The sequence below is a fragment of the Pleurodeles waltl genome, chromosome 4_2 (genome assembly GCF_031143425.1).
Source record: "Pleurodeles waltl isolate 20211129_DDA chromosome 4_2, aPleWal1.hap1.20221129, whole genome shotgun sequence".
Classification (NCBI taxonomy): domain Eukaryota; kingdom Metazoa; phylum Chordata; class Amphibia; order Caudata; family Salamandridae; genus Pleurodeles; species Pleurodeles waltl.
This window is the reverse complement of record NC_090443.1, coordinates 734,897,784-734,911,584: the sequence shown is the minus strand read 5'-3', so window position 1 is coordinate 734,911,584 and position 13,801 is coordinate 734,897,784. Positions and strand designations below refer to the sequence as shown.

The 13,801-nt window shown below is 46.3% G+C and overlaps 1 protein-coding gene across 1 annotated transcript in view; it reads right to left on the bottom strand.

The window, feature by feature from the left end:
* Nucleotides 1-265: 265 nt before the first annotated feature.
* Nucleotides 266-13,801, bottom strand: part of LOC138293939 (bromodomain-containing protein 4-like) — a 212,553-nt gene continuing 199,017 nt past the window's right edge. Inside the window, exon 7 of the mRNA XM_069233214.1 lies at nucleotides 266-1,533. Within this exon, the coding sequence (XP_069089315.1) occupies nucleotides 1,465-1,533 (69 nt within the window). The 3' untranslated portion in view covers nucleotides 266-1,464. The remainder of the gene's footprint in view (nucleotides 1,534-13,801) is intronic.

Genomic DNA, 13,801 nt, shown 5'->3' with positions numbered 1-13,801 from the left:
AAAAAAATGAAACGCCATCATCGTAAAAAAAATACTATTCAACTGTGTCACTTTAAGAGAAAACAATGAAAAATCAATTGAGTCAAACCAAATACTTGAGAGAACTACAAAAATATGTTACTGCATTTATTACAGCACACGGTCTGTACATGTACATCTTTCACAGTTATACAAAAATAGAATTCAAAAGAAAATAATTTTAAAAAAAATAGTAAATGTTTGCCCGCTTATAACATTGGAGGTTTGTTGCATTTCTACTGCGGTTAATGGGGAATAGCACAAATAAAAAAAATGACTTTTTACAAACGTATTAGTTTGGCAATAAAATCATTATGCTATTATAGCAAACACGTACTTACCTTCCAGTTGCATTTATCAACACAAATAGAAATATTAGTTCGAAAAACACTTTGATAGCAAGTGACAAATTACAACACCAGACCCAATACCAGCGGGTCGGCCACATCAGGGACACAATTACAGGCATTATACCAGTAACTGGGCAATTTTCACCAACATTTGTAATAAACGACGTGCCACATTATCATTTGCCACTAACCGATCAGTGAGAGTAAAATAAAAGATTTACACCAACTGAAAATTGCCTTAACATTGGTTAGTCAGCGCAAATGTGAATGAAAATGTTTCCTATTACAAGTGCAACATTGTTCAGTAACCAATGGAATGCATATAACAGGTCGCCTAATACCTTATACCGAAATTTTCATTTGCTCCTGCCAAAAAAACTATATTTTCATATGCTTGTCCTAAATATTTTAATCTATCATTTAACACAACTGTTCAAAATATAATTTCAAGATCCACGGGGCAGTAGAGCCGTTCCTCCGCTTTCCAGTTAACTCTTCAAAATATTGCAGTAATGAGAAACTATTAAATATCAGGTTAGGTAAGCAAATGCGATTACCGCGGAGTTAAATAAACGCAGAAATACTGTACAAAATCTTACATAAATGACTGTACAGCATTTACAAAACAATATTTTATGAAAATAGATATTCTTTCTACACGCTAAACGGGGAGCTATTAAAGATTCAATAGATCTGTACAAGGCTGCTGGTGTCAAACTGACATTCAGAAATAACCAGGTGTCAATCTCCAAAGACACATCATATTCTTTTTATCCACTCGTATATCACCCTCTATTGCCGCATAATTTGCGCATATCGGACAAAGCAGAATGAGATCTTAGAGGGTATGTTAATTATCACACAGAGTCCAGTATCTTATTAACTCCAATTTACAGCTCCTTAGATATTACTGAATAAAATGTTAATCCTGTTCATGCAGTTATCTTTATCCAGTGACAAGCAGCATATAAAGTGCACAAATATCCAGTGCCTTGCAATGAGGTTAATTTCACCGAATGCATATTTTGTTGTAGTACCACACCATCCTCACAATCCAATGTTTAATTCCAAAAGATTGTAAGCAGTTTGTCCAAAGTCACTTCAGATTTTCTTCAAATGTTGCCATAATTTCACTTTGGAAATACATATTAATGGTGCCTGCCATCTGTGGGAAAAATAAAGCAAAGTGAACTGAGAAGCACCTAACAAGCATGTAAAAGTATTTATTACATTACACCACAAAAACCAAGGCGTCTCTAAATACAATCTTTCACCTCTTGTCCATGCAGCATCTGTTACCTAAATTATTAAACAGATATTTTTGACACAAAAATCACACCAAAGACTAGAGATGTGCCACTCGACCATTCACAGCCTCCGCCATTCTCACGTTCCTTTGCTTCATGTCCCTCCTTGTCAGCAGCTATGCCCTCTACTCACTTCACTGAGGACCTACTTAATTGAGAAATGTCCAGCTACCTTACGCAGACCTCAAAGCCTACAGTGGAACTGCCACAAACCGTGGCCCAAAGTGCACAGGGAGCTTTCTCCCTGTGGGCCAGAGCCACTGAGTGTTTTTCCTGTCTGAGAGAGAAACCCATTCCTCATACCCCTCCAGCTGGGCTTCTGTACTCTCCGTTTGGCAGTGATTTGTCTGGGAGTCTGAGCTTTCAGGGCATCCTGGGCAACCACCCCTCCTAGCTCTTCTATCACCAGTGGAAACTCATTACCCATACGGCAGTCTATAGGCATCTGGGGACTAACTATGACCCTTCTCTAAGTCACCTCCCCAGCCCACTCCAGGATACCAGGGCTATGGGGTGGACAAAGACCTGCCCCTAGGACTGGTTCACCCTACAAGCTTGACGGGTGTACTGCTCTGGGGAAACCAGCTTTTCCACTACTATGGTCCAGCTGGCCCTGGTGTCCCCTCAGAGCAGTGCCAGGGGCCTCATTCACTTTGAATTGGTGGAAGTAAAGACTCCTTCCACCCCCTCAGGGACCTGCAGTCTACCTTCTGAGTTCACTCCCCAAATAAGGGGCACTACGGCATGTTCTATCCCCTGACCCAGGGGAATACCTCCCCACTAAGGCCACATGGGCCATATAGGAGGCTGGCCTGGCTTATAGTGGGTACCTTGTGGTACTTACACCCTGTGCCAGGTCCAGTTATCCCTTATTAGTAGAATAGAGGTGTTTCTAGCAGCTTAGGCTAATAGAAGGTAGCTATGGCAAAGCTTAGGCTGAACTAGGAGACATGCAAAGCTCTTACTATACCACTTATATAGCACAATATCATAAGAAAACACAATACACAGAGTTACTAAAAATAAAGGTACTTTATTTTTATGACAATATGCCACAAGTATCTCAGTGAGTACCCTCAGTTAGAAGGTAACTACTATACACAAGTTATATGCACACAAACCCAAAACAGTTAAGTAAGAGTGAGAAAAGTAATGCCAACAGTGTAGAATTACAACAGGATGCAATACGGTGAACATAGGTCTAGGGGCAACACAATCCATATACTCCAAAAGTGGAATGTGAATCACAAATAGACCCCAGACCTATGGGAGCTTGTAGAGGGTCGCTGGGACTGTAAGAAAACAATCAGGGTGTCCAAGACACCCCACCCCATGACCCTGAAAAGTAGGAGTAAAGCACACCTACTACCCCAAAAGAACACAATAGACGTGATAGGGGGATTCTGCAAGAACCACAAACACCAGCAAAGCACTGAAGAGGGATTCCTGGACCTGAAGACCTGCAAGGCAAGGGGACCAAGTCCAAGAGTTGCGATATTGTCAAGGGGGGGGCAGGAGCCCAGGAAACCCCGGTTGAAGATGCAAGGAAGCTGTCTCCGGATGGAAGAAGCTTAGGATTCTGCAACAACGAAGAGAGCTAGGAACTTCTCCTTTGGATGGAAGATGTCCCACGGCGTGCTGAAGGCTGCAGAAGTGTTCCCACGCAGAAATACCGCAAACAAACCTTGCTAGCTGCATGAGTCGCGGTAGAGGTTTTTGGGTGCTGCTGGGGACCAGGAAGGACCAGGATGTCGCCCCTTGGAGGAGGAGACAGAGGGGGCGCTCAGCAACTCAGAGAGCCCCAACAGAAGCAGGCAGCACCCGAAGAAGTACCGGAGCAGGCACTTAGAAGATTTGTGAACCGGAGCTGGCTCAGAGTCACAAAGGAGTGTCCCACGACGTCGGAGTCCAACTCAGAAGTTTGTTTGGCAGTACCAGGGCTCTATGTTGGAGAACCGGGGATGCATGGAATTGTCACCCCAATACCAGAATGGTATTGGGGTGACAATTCCATGATCCTAGACGTGTTACATGGCCATGTTCGGAGTTACCACTGTGATGCTACATATAGGCATTGACCTATATGTAGTGCACGCGTGTCATAGTGTCCCCGCACTCACAAAGTCCGGGGAAATTGCCCTGAACAATGTGGGGCTAGCTTGGCTAGTGCCAGGGTGCCCACACACTAAGTAACTTTGCACCTAACCTTCACCAAGTGAGGGTTAGTCATATAGGTGACTTATAAGTTACTTAAGTGCAGTGTAAAATGGCTGTGAAATAACGTGGACGTTATTTCACTCAGGCTGCAGTGGCAGTCCTGTGTAAGAATTGTTTCAGCTCCCTATGGGTGGCTAAAGAAATGCTGCAGCCCATAGGGATCTCCTGGAACCCCAATACCCTGGGTACCTAAGTACCATTATACTAGGGAATTATAAGGGTGTTCCAGTGTGCCAATCAGAATTGGTAAAATTAGTCACTAGCCTGCAGTGACAATTTTAAAAGCAGAGAGAGCATAAACACTGACGTTCTGGTTAGCAGAGCCTCAGTGATACAGTTAGGCACCACAAAGGGAACACACACAGGGCACACTTTATGAGCACTGGGGTCCTGGCTAGCAGGATCCCAGTGACACAGGGAAAAACAAACATATATACAGTAAAAATGGCGGTAACATGCCAGGCAAGATGGTACTTTCCTACAGCCTTCACCCTGCACTGGAAGCCACAAAGAAATCTCCTGAGGGTCTAAGGAATCTTCCTCCTGCTAACGCAGGCACCAAACCTCTGCTTCACCGGTCTTCTGGGTCCCCTCATCTCGACGAGCATGGTCCCTAGAACACAGGAGCTGGATCCAAGTGACCCCGACAGTCCAGTGGTCCTTCTGTCAAAATTTGGTGGAGGTAAGTCCTTGCCTCCCCGTGCCAGACAGTAATCCTGTGTACTGCGTGAACTGCAGCTGCTAGGGCTTCTCTGCACTTTTGCAAGGAATCCTTGGTGCACAGCATAGCCCAGGCCCCCAGCAATCCGTCCTGCATTGCTCAACTCGCTGAGTTGTCCACCAACTTCGTGGGACGCTCCTTTGTAGTGTTGAGATGACCGCTGTGCTCAGATTTCTTGAACGCCTGTTCAGGTGCTTCTGCAGGTGCTGCCTGCTTCTGTGTGGGCTCTCTGTGCTGCTGAGCGCCCCTCTGTCTCCTCCTCCAAGGGGCGACCTCCTGGTCCTTCCTGGGCCCGGGCAGCACCCATTTTCTTCAACTGCGACCTTTGCAGCTAGCAAGGCTTGTTTGCGGTCTTTCTGCATGGAAACAACTCTGCATCCTCCAGCACGCCATGGGACATCGTCTGTGCAAAGGAGAAGTTCCTGGCATCTTCCGTTGTTGCAGAATCTTCAGCTTCTTCCACCCGGAGGCAGACATTTTGCACCTTCATCCAGGGTTTAGTGGGTTCCTGCCCCCCCGGACACTTTCGTGACTCTTGTACTTGGTCCCCTTCCTTTGCAGGTCCTCAGGTCCAGGAACCCGTCTTCAGTGCTTTGCAGTCAGTTGTTGTCCTTGCAGAATCCCCTATTTCGACTTTACTGTCTTTCTGGGGTAGTAGGGTAACTTTACTCCTACTTTTCAGGGTCTTGGGGTAGGGTATCTTGGACACCCTTAGTACTTTCTTACACTCCCAGCGACCCTCTAGTCACTACACTAGGCCTGTGGTCCCTAAGTGGTTCGCATTCCAATTTATTAGTATATGGTTTGTGTTGCCCCTAGGCCTATTGCATTCTACAGTGTTTGCACTACTTTTCTAACTGTTTACTTACCTGATTTTGGTTTGTGTGTATATTTTTTGTACTTTACTTACCTCCTAAGGGAGTATATCCTCAGATATTTTTGGCACATTGTCACTGAAATAAAGTACCTTTATTTTTAGTAACTCTGGGTATTGCGATTCTTATGATATAGTGCTATACGATATAAGTGGTATAGTAGGAGCTTTGCATGTCTCCTAGTTCAGCCTAAGCTGCTCTGCTATAGCTACCTCTATCAGCCTAAGCTGCTAGAACACTACTACTCTACTAATAAGGGATAACTGAACCTGGCACAAGGTTTAAGTACCATCAGGTACCCACTATAAGCCAGTCCAGCCTCCTACAGACACTATCTTCAGGCTGCAATGACAGACCTAGGACAAGTTTTAAGGTGCTACTTAAGTGGGTGGCACAAACCGTATTTCAGGCTCACTGGCAACATTTAATTTACAGGCCATGAGTATATGGTATAACACTCTACAAGGGAGTGACCACAAGCACTTTAGCACTGGTTAGCAGTAGTAAGGTGCACAGAGTCCTAAGGCTAACAAGTAAAAATCCAGCAAAAATTAGGAGGAAGGCAAATATTTTGGGGTTAACCCTGTAGAGTGGGCCATTTCCAACAGTGACTGATCCAGCAATCAAAGAAAGGCCAGAAAGTACCCTTAACCATGCCCAGAGCAAAGCCTTTCCAGGGCAGAGACAAACAAAAGAACATTAGACAGTTTGGTATGAACAGGATCAACCCATTGTCCTCCCACTAGAAGGTGAACTTAGACCAGAGGCCAGAGTAGATGGTCTTCATTAATAGCTCACAAGCAGTCACGATCACATCCACCACCTCTGAAGTGAGATTGACACCACTAAATTGATTCTGCTCAATCTCCACACATGGAGGGGTACAATGTGAAGGTTTGGGTGCAGGACTTTGCCCTTCAATAGTGACAGCCGGTCCTCCTGAAGAGGCAGCCAAAGTGGAGAACAGATGCTCTTAGCCAGCAGGGCAGGGTATCAGACTCTGAGACAAATGCAAGGCTACCAAGATGAATAGGACCTACACAAGCCCGACCTTTTTTCAGGACCCATGAGATCATCTGCATGGGTCAAAATGCATAAAGGAGTCAGGAGCCCAACCACATGTGAAACACATTTTCTAGAAAGCCTTGAGGAAACTTTAAGGTGCACATGTTGGACACTGAGCATTCTCTGTAGCAGCAAACAGATCCACTGAGAGCACGCCCCACTGCACAAATGTTTCCTGAGTTCCTTTGGGAACAGACGCCACTCGTTGTCAACGAGATGACTCCTGCTTAGTTTCATCTACTCTGATGTTCAGAGAACCTGCCAGATGACTGACTATCTCAAACTGATAGATAGTGTGCACAGAGGGCAAGGGTTCCCCTTAGAGGTTGACAGTGGCAAAATTTGATAATTCTAATGCTCTATTTTGTGGTAGTGTGGTCGAGCAATAAGCTTATAAGAGGGTAGTGTTAAGCATTTGTACACACACAGGTAATAAATGAAAACATACTCAAAGACTTAACTCCAGGCCCATAGGTTTTATATAGTCTACTTTTATTTTAGAACCACAAGATTCAGAATTTAGGTAAGTACATAAATTGTATAATACTTCACACAGGTAAGTATGGAACATTGAATTAAAACAGTAGTATACACAGTTTTGGCAAACAAGGCAACAAGCAATTTTAAAAGTGGACACTGCAAAAATCAACAGTTCCTGGTGGAAGTAAGTATTGGTTAGTTTCTCAGATTAGTAAAGCACTTACAAGTTCAGTCTCCTGGGCATAGGCAGCCCACCGTTGGGGGTTCAAGTCAACCCCAAACACCCAGCGCCAGCAACACAGGGTCAGTCAGGTGCAGAGGTCGAAGTAGGGCCCAAATAACATAGGCGTCTATGGAGAACAGAGGTGCTCCGGTTCCAGCCTGCTAGCAGGTAAGTACCTGCATCCTCAAGGAGCAGACCAGGGGGGTTTTCAGACAAGGGTGGTTTTGTAGAGCATCGGGGCGGGGGCTGGAGGAGAACCCACACTAGGACACAAAATACACTGACAGCAGCACAAGGGCGGCCGAGTGCAGTGTGGGAACAAGATGTTGGGATTTGTATTGAAAGCATTGAGGGGACTTGGGGGTCACTCTGGCGAGGCAGGCAGGGCACAGGGGGAGCTTCTCGGGCCAGCCACCGATTGGGCTAGGATGAGGGCCGCGTGCTGGTCGCTTCTGCACTGGTGGTTGGTTCCTCTTGGTCCTGGGGGCTGAGGGTGCAGTTCTTTGTCCAGGCGTCAGGTTCCTTTGTTACCAGGCAGTCGCGGTCAGGGGGAAACTCTGGATCCTCTCTGCAGGCGTCGCTGTGGGGGTGCAGAGGGTCGACAAAGGGTGTCCACATCATTGGAGTCACCTGGGGGTCCTCTCTGCGGCGTTGGTTCCCCTGAACTCGAGCCAGGGGCGTCGGGTGCAGAGTGCAAAGACGCACACTTTCAGAGTGAGGCGGGAGTCTCTTTAAAGTTGTTTTTTTAGTTGCTGTTTTTGGACAGAGCCGCTGTCCTCTGGAGTTTCTGGGTCCTTTAGGTGCAGGTCAGTCCTCTGAGTCCTCAGAGGTCGCTGGTCCCACTGGATGTGTCGCTGTGCAGGTTCTTTGAGCCTGGAGACAGGCCGGTAGGGCTGCGGCCAAGTCAGTTGTCTCTATGGGGCTTTCAGGTCAGCAGTCCTCCTTTCTACAGGTTGCAGGAATCTTATTTCCTGGGTTCAGGGTTGCCCCTAAATACTACATTTAGGGGTGTTAAGGACTGGGGGCAGTAGCCAATGGCTACTCTCCTTGAGGGTGGCTACTGTAGGAGGCTGTCCTGGTTTGTAGTGGGTACCTTGGGTACTTACACCTGGTCCAGTTATCCCTTGTTAGTGAATGTATTATTGTTCTAGCAGCTTAGGCTGAAGAGGTAGCTATAGCAGAGCAGCTTAGGCTGAACTAGGAGACATGCAAAGCTCATGCAATACCACTTATAGTTACACAGTACTTCTACACAAGTAAAGACAATACTCAGTGTTACCAAAAATAAAGGTATTTATTTGGGTGACACAGTACCAAAAATATCTTAGAGACAATACTCCTTCTGGAGGTAAGTATTATACACAATATACACACTAGACACCAAAAGGAGACAAGTAAATAGTCATAGAACTATGCAAACAATAGGAAAGGCTATAGAATGCAAAGGGAGATAATAGGTCTAGGGGCAACACAAACCATATACTAAGAAAGTGGAACGCAAATCACGAATTCCCCCTAGACAAGTGTAGTGTGTGCACAATCGCTGGGAGAGTAAGAATACAGTAAAGGCAAGTAAATTACCCCACCCCAGAGCCCAAAAAAGCAGGAGTAAATTACTGCAAGTTTCCTTAGGACACACAACACCTCGTGATATGGATTATTGCACAAACCAACCAAGTCTGCGAACAACAACTGTTGGGTTCCTGGACCTGAAGACCTGCAAAAGAAGGGGACCAAGTCCAGAAGTCGAAAGAAGTTCCAGGAAGGACGTAAGCCCCTGCCAACCCAGAAGAGGGTGCAAAAGAAGAGTCCCCGGTTAGTCAAAGACTGCAGGAATGCACCCTAGGAAGATGCCAGCGGTTTCCTGCACAATTCAAAAGATGTCCCACGGCAAGAAGATCGTTGCAGATGAGATGTCGTGTTGGAAGGCGCCAACAAGCCTTGGCTACGGCAAAAGTGAGTTTTTCATCAAAATGGCCCTGGCTGGACTCAGGGGGTAGGTTTGATTTTGAACAACAAGGAAGTGAGGCGAGATGCATTAATGAGAATGAAATACAGTGGAGAAAACTACAACATTTTGACTTGGAGGCATACTCGTACTGAGTTACGAGAGTGAAAGAGTATGTATATCATCCGTTTGAGATATTGCCCCATAGTCTTCGATATGTAGTTATCTAGAGATAATGGTAGTGATGGTAGCTGTTGTATATGCCTACAACGTTAAAAAAAGGATTCGGTTTTAGTCTTTCGTTACGTATTGGTTTTTAGATTGGAGGAGAAGAAATTAGCACAAGTGACAGATTCTGCTAAGCCCGAAGAAGGAGAATAGAGAAGAAAAAAACTGAGACAAATTAGGGTAAGTCTGGAGGAACATGTGGGTGATTGTTTAATACATAAAGTGAAAGCTGAGTCTGCACGTTAAGGTATCCTAAGGATTCGAGGGATATCTGTACTACTGTTCTACTTATACAGAACTGACCCGTGGCTGGAAATAGGGTGAAAATAAAGAATACCCCAAGAATAAGAACAAGCATTGGAAGGTTGTCCGGTGAGATTGGTATAATGTGATGCCTGATGTGATTGGAATATGTTTTAGAATGAAGGGTGGGATTGCTCATTACGAGATCCACCTATGTGATGTTTTGATAAAGAAAATATGGTGAATTAAATTCATGGGATCACGATGATAATATGATGCATGGGCACCTAAGGTTGGTGGTGGAATTGTGGAGCACTCATATATTGGGCTCTATATAGAAAGTAGTATGTGTTTGCTCTTAAATGTATTTTTTCCTTTATATGTCTTTAGTTGTGAATGATGAAAGTAGTGGTGTTGGGAGGATATCATATTGTCCTGAAGAAGGTGGTTACAAGAATTTGAGATATCACTGAAACGCGTTGACGCCTGTCAACCTGCTGAACCCAGTGGAACTGCCCCATAAAGATCTGGAATCATAATCTATGAGAGAGAACATACCCAATTGTGGACAGCACAAAACAATAGACTAGGGAAATGTCTGTGTTGTGTCTCCCATGTTGATGTGTCACTTGTTTGATTTATTTTCCTTTGTGTAATTTTCACAGAATTTATTTATGTGATTTTATAGACATTATTATATTCCTCTTTTATAGGTTTGTAGTTTTTATGGGAATTATTATTAACCTATTTTTTATACTGAATGTCCTTTATCGAAACTGAGCATTTATGGTGTTTGTATGTAGATTGTTGGGTTAGTAATGAATTAATGGTGTGTTGTCTTCAAGGTTTTTTTTCTCTTATTACTGGACCCAGGAGGGACATGGGAGCCTCAACTCTGTGTGAGGAGGAAGAGGGGACTCTCAGCACTTTAGGGGGCCCTCAGGATGCCAGCCAGCACCCCCAGAAGCCGCAGGATCAGGGTTCAAAGGAGGTGCAAAACGCGGTTCATGCAGCACAACAAAAGAAGATCCCACGCCGCCGGATAACAACTCAGCGAGTTGAGCGTCACAAGGTGGAGTGCTGGGGACCTGGGTCAAGCTGTGCACGAAGGAATTTTGCAAAGCGTACAAAGAGGCCTCAGGAGGCGAAGAAGACACAAAACATAGGGGAACTGTCGTTCTCGGGGAAGGCAAGGTCTTACCTCCTCCAAATTACGTCAAGAGGACCTCAGGACAGTCTATGTCGATGATGTCCACCCTCTGTGTCCTAGGGAGCAAGCTTGTCGCCGTGAGAGGAGTCCCAGGGTACTGATCATCGCCTTCGAAGGTGCCCGATTGGAGCAGGGGAGTGACTCTGTCACTCCACAGGAGAGTTCTTTGGTCCTTCTGGTGCAGGATGAAGACAGGGAGTCCCCAGAGCATGCACACAGTGGAAACTGTTGCAGTTCCTGACTTGGAGCTGAGGTTGCTGAAGAAAAGTGTCTCTTGTAGACACACTGTTGCAGTTACAGCGTTTCTTGGAGCAGGCTGCGGTTGATCCGAGGTCAGAGGATGCTGAAGTTGTTGCAGAGGATTCCTTAAGGAAACTTGCAAGCAGAATCTGAAGAGAACCCATAGTAGAGACCCTAAATAGCCCTGAGAGGGGGATTGGCTACCTTGTCAGGTATGGACCTATCAGGAGGGGTCTCTGACGTCACCTACTGGCACTGGCCACTCAGAGGTCTCCAGAGTGCCCTCACACCTCTGGAAACAAGATGGCAGAGGTCTGGGAACACACTGGAGGAGCTCTGGGCACCACCCCTGGGGTGGTGATGGACAGGGGAGTGGTCTCTTCCCATTCCTTTGTCCAGGAAACCTTTGTCCACCAGGAAACAGTTGATAAAGCTGGCAGGATTAGGTGCTACAATGTCGCTGGTAGTCTTCTGGCTACTTTGTTGCAGTTTTGCAGGCATCCTGGAGCAGTCAGCGGTCGATCCTTTGCAGAAGTTGAAGGGAGGGGTGCAGAGGAACTCTGGTGAATTCTTGCATGTCGTTATCTGAGGAAAAGCCCACTAGAGAGACCCTAAATAGCCCTCAGAGGAGGATTGGCCACCTAGTCAGGTAAGCACCTATCAGGAGGGGTCTCTGCTGGCACTGGCCACTCAGCGGTCTCCAGAGTGCCCTCACACCTCTGGAAACAAGATGGCAGAAGTCTGGGAACACACTGGAGGAGCTCTGGGCACCACCCTTGGGGTGGTGATGGACAGGGGAGTGGTCACTTCCCTTTCCTTTGTCCAGTTCAGAGCAGGGACTGGGGGTTCCCTAAACCGGTGTAGACTGGCTTATGCAAGGATGGCACCATATGTGCCCTACAAAGCCCTGAACTATGTGGGGGCACCTTTGCTAGTGCAAGGGTGCCCTCACATTTAGTAACTTTGCACCTGCACCTAACCTTCAGCAAGTGAAGGTTAGACATATAGGTGACTTCTACGTTACTTAAGTGCAGTGAAAATGGCTGTAAAATAAAATGTGCGTTATTTCCCTAAGGTTGCAATGGCAGTCCTGTGTAAAGGTTTGTCTGAGCTCCATGTGGGTGGCAAAAGAAATGCTGCTGAAATTTTTAGCATGTCAGTACTCTCTCTGACCCTATTTAAGTTGCTGCCACCGTTGATGGGAGCTAAACCCATTTCTTGTCTTTCCCTTTCTATGGTTAGGAGCTACTTCTCTAAGGCCAATCTTTTGGCCATCCTGGCTAACAGGAGGTCATCTTCATTGAAGCTGCCCTCAATGTTTCCAGAGGCATTGGTCTCCCCTGTGGAAGAACCATTATCTCTGATGATGATTTGAGGAGTCAGGTTTTCAGGGAACCTGTTCTCCCTGATTAGGACAGGAGGGGGGAATTCCTCTTCCTGTTCACCAACTTCCCCATCTGAAGGATTATCCTCAGAGGGGTGGTCCCTTTTGAATTCTGCCAAAAGCTCCTGCAGCTTTACTTTGGTAGGGTTGGACCCAGTTTTTATCTTTTTTAGCTTCCAGAGAGTCCTTAACTCTGACATCCTTAGATGCAGGTAAGGGGTGAGGTTGAGTTCCACCTCCATCTCATCTGTTCTAGACATTATCACTCTAAAAGTTGGGATTACTTTTTAAGAATCTAAAAACTACTTCTAGAACTTAAATCCAAACTTTTACAAACTTTTAAACTCTAAAAGAAATGCTAACAGGGACTTACACAAGGCCCTAGCAGGACTTTTAAACATTTTGAAAAATAGTTCAAATTGCAAAAATACGTTTCTAATGAAATTTTTTGGAATGTGGTCATGTGAATAGGTATTGGCTGAGTAATCCAGCAAATGTATAGTCAGTTGTTGTCTTTACAGAATCTCCTATCGTGACCTTAGTGTGTTTCTGGGGAAGTAGGGTAACTTTACTCCTACTTTTCAGGGTCTTAGGGGGGGGTGTATCTTGGACACCCTTTGGGCCTCATTACGACCCTGGCGGTCGGTGGTAAAGCGGCGTAAGACCGCAAACAGGCCAGCGAAAAAAAAAAATGGAATTATGACCGCAGCGGTCATCCGCCACTTCACCATTCCGACCGCCATGGCTGTGATGACCGCTGGGCTGGAGATTTCGGTCTCCAGCCCGGCGGCCGTCACTAGACCGCCAATGGTATCAGTACCCTGCATACCGCCATGGATTTCAGGTGATTGGGAACCGCCATGAGATCCATGGCGGTAGGCACTATCAGTGCCAGGGTATTCCTTCCCTGGCACTGATAGGGGTCTCCCCCACCACCCGCGAGTCCTCCACGCACCCCCCACCCCCTGCCACCCCCCAGAGGTGGCACAACCCCCCTCCCCACCCTCACCCCAACATGCACATATACACACCCCTACAGGCACACACCTCCAACATGCCCATACATGCACCCCTACACGCACACATACATCACGACAACACATACCCGCACACATACAAACAGACATGCACACCGACCAACCCGCACACATTTCCCATACACACAGAACCCCCCGCACGCATACAATCACTCACACCCCCCCTCTACACACTCACACACCACCATGCACGCACACTACACACATCACCCCCCACTCCCCTCCCCTAACGGACGATCAACTTACCTTGTCTGT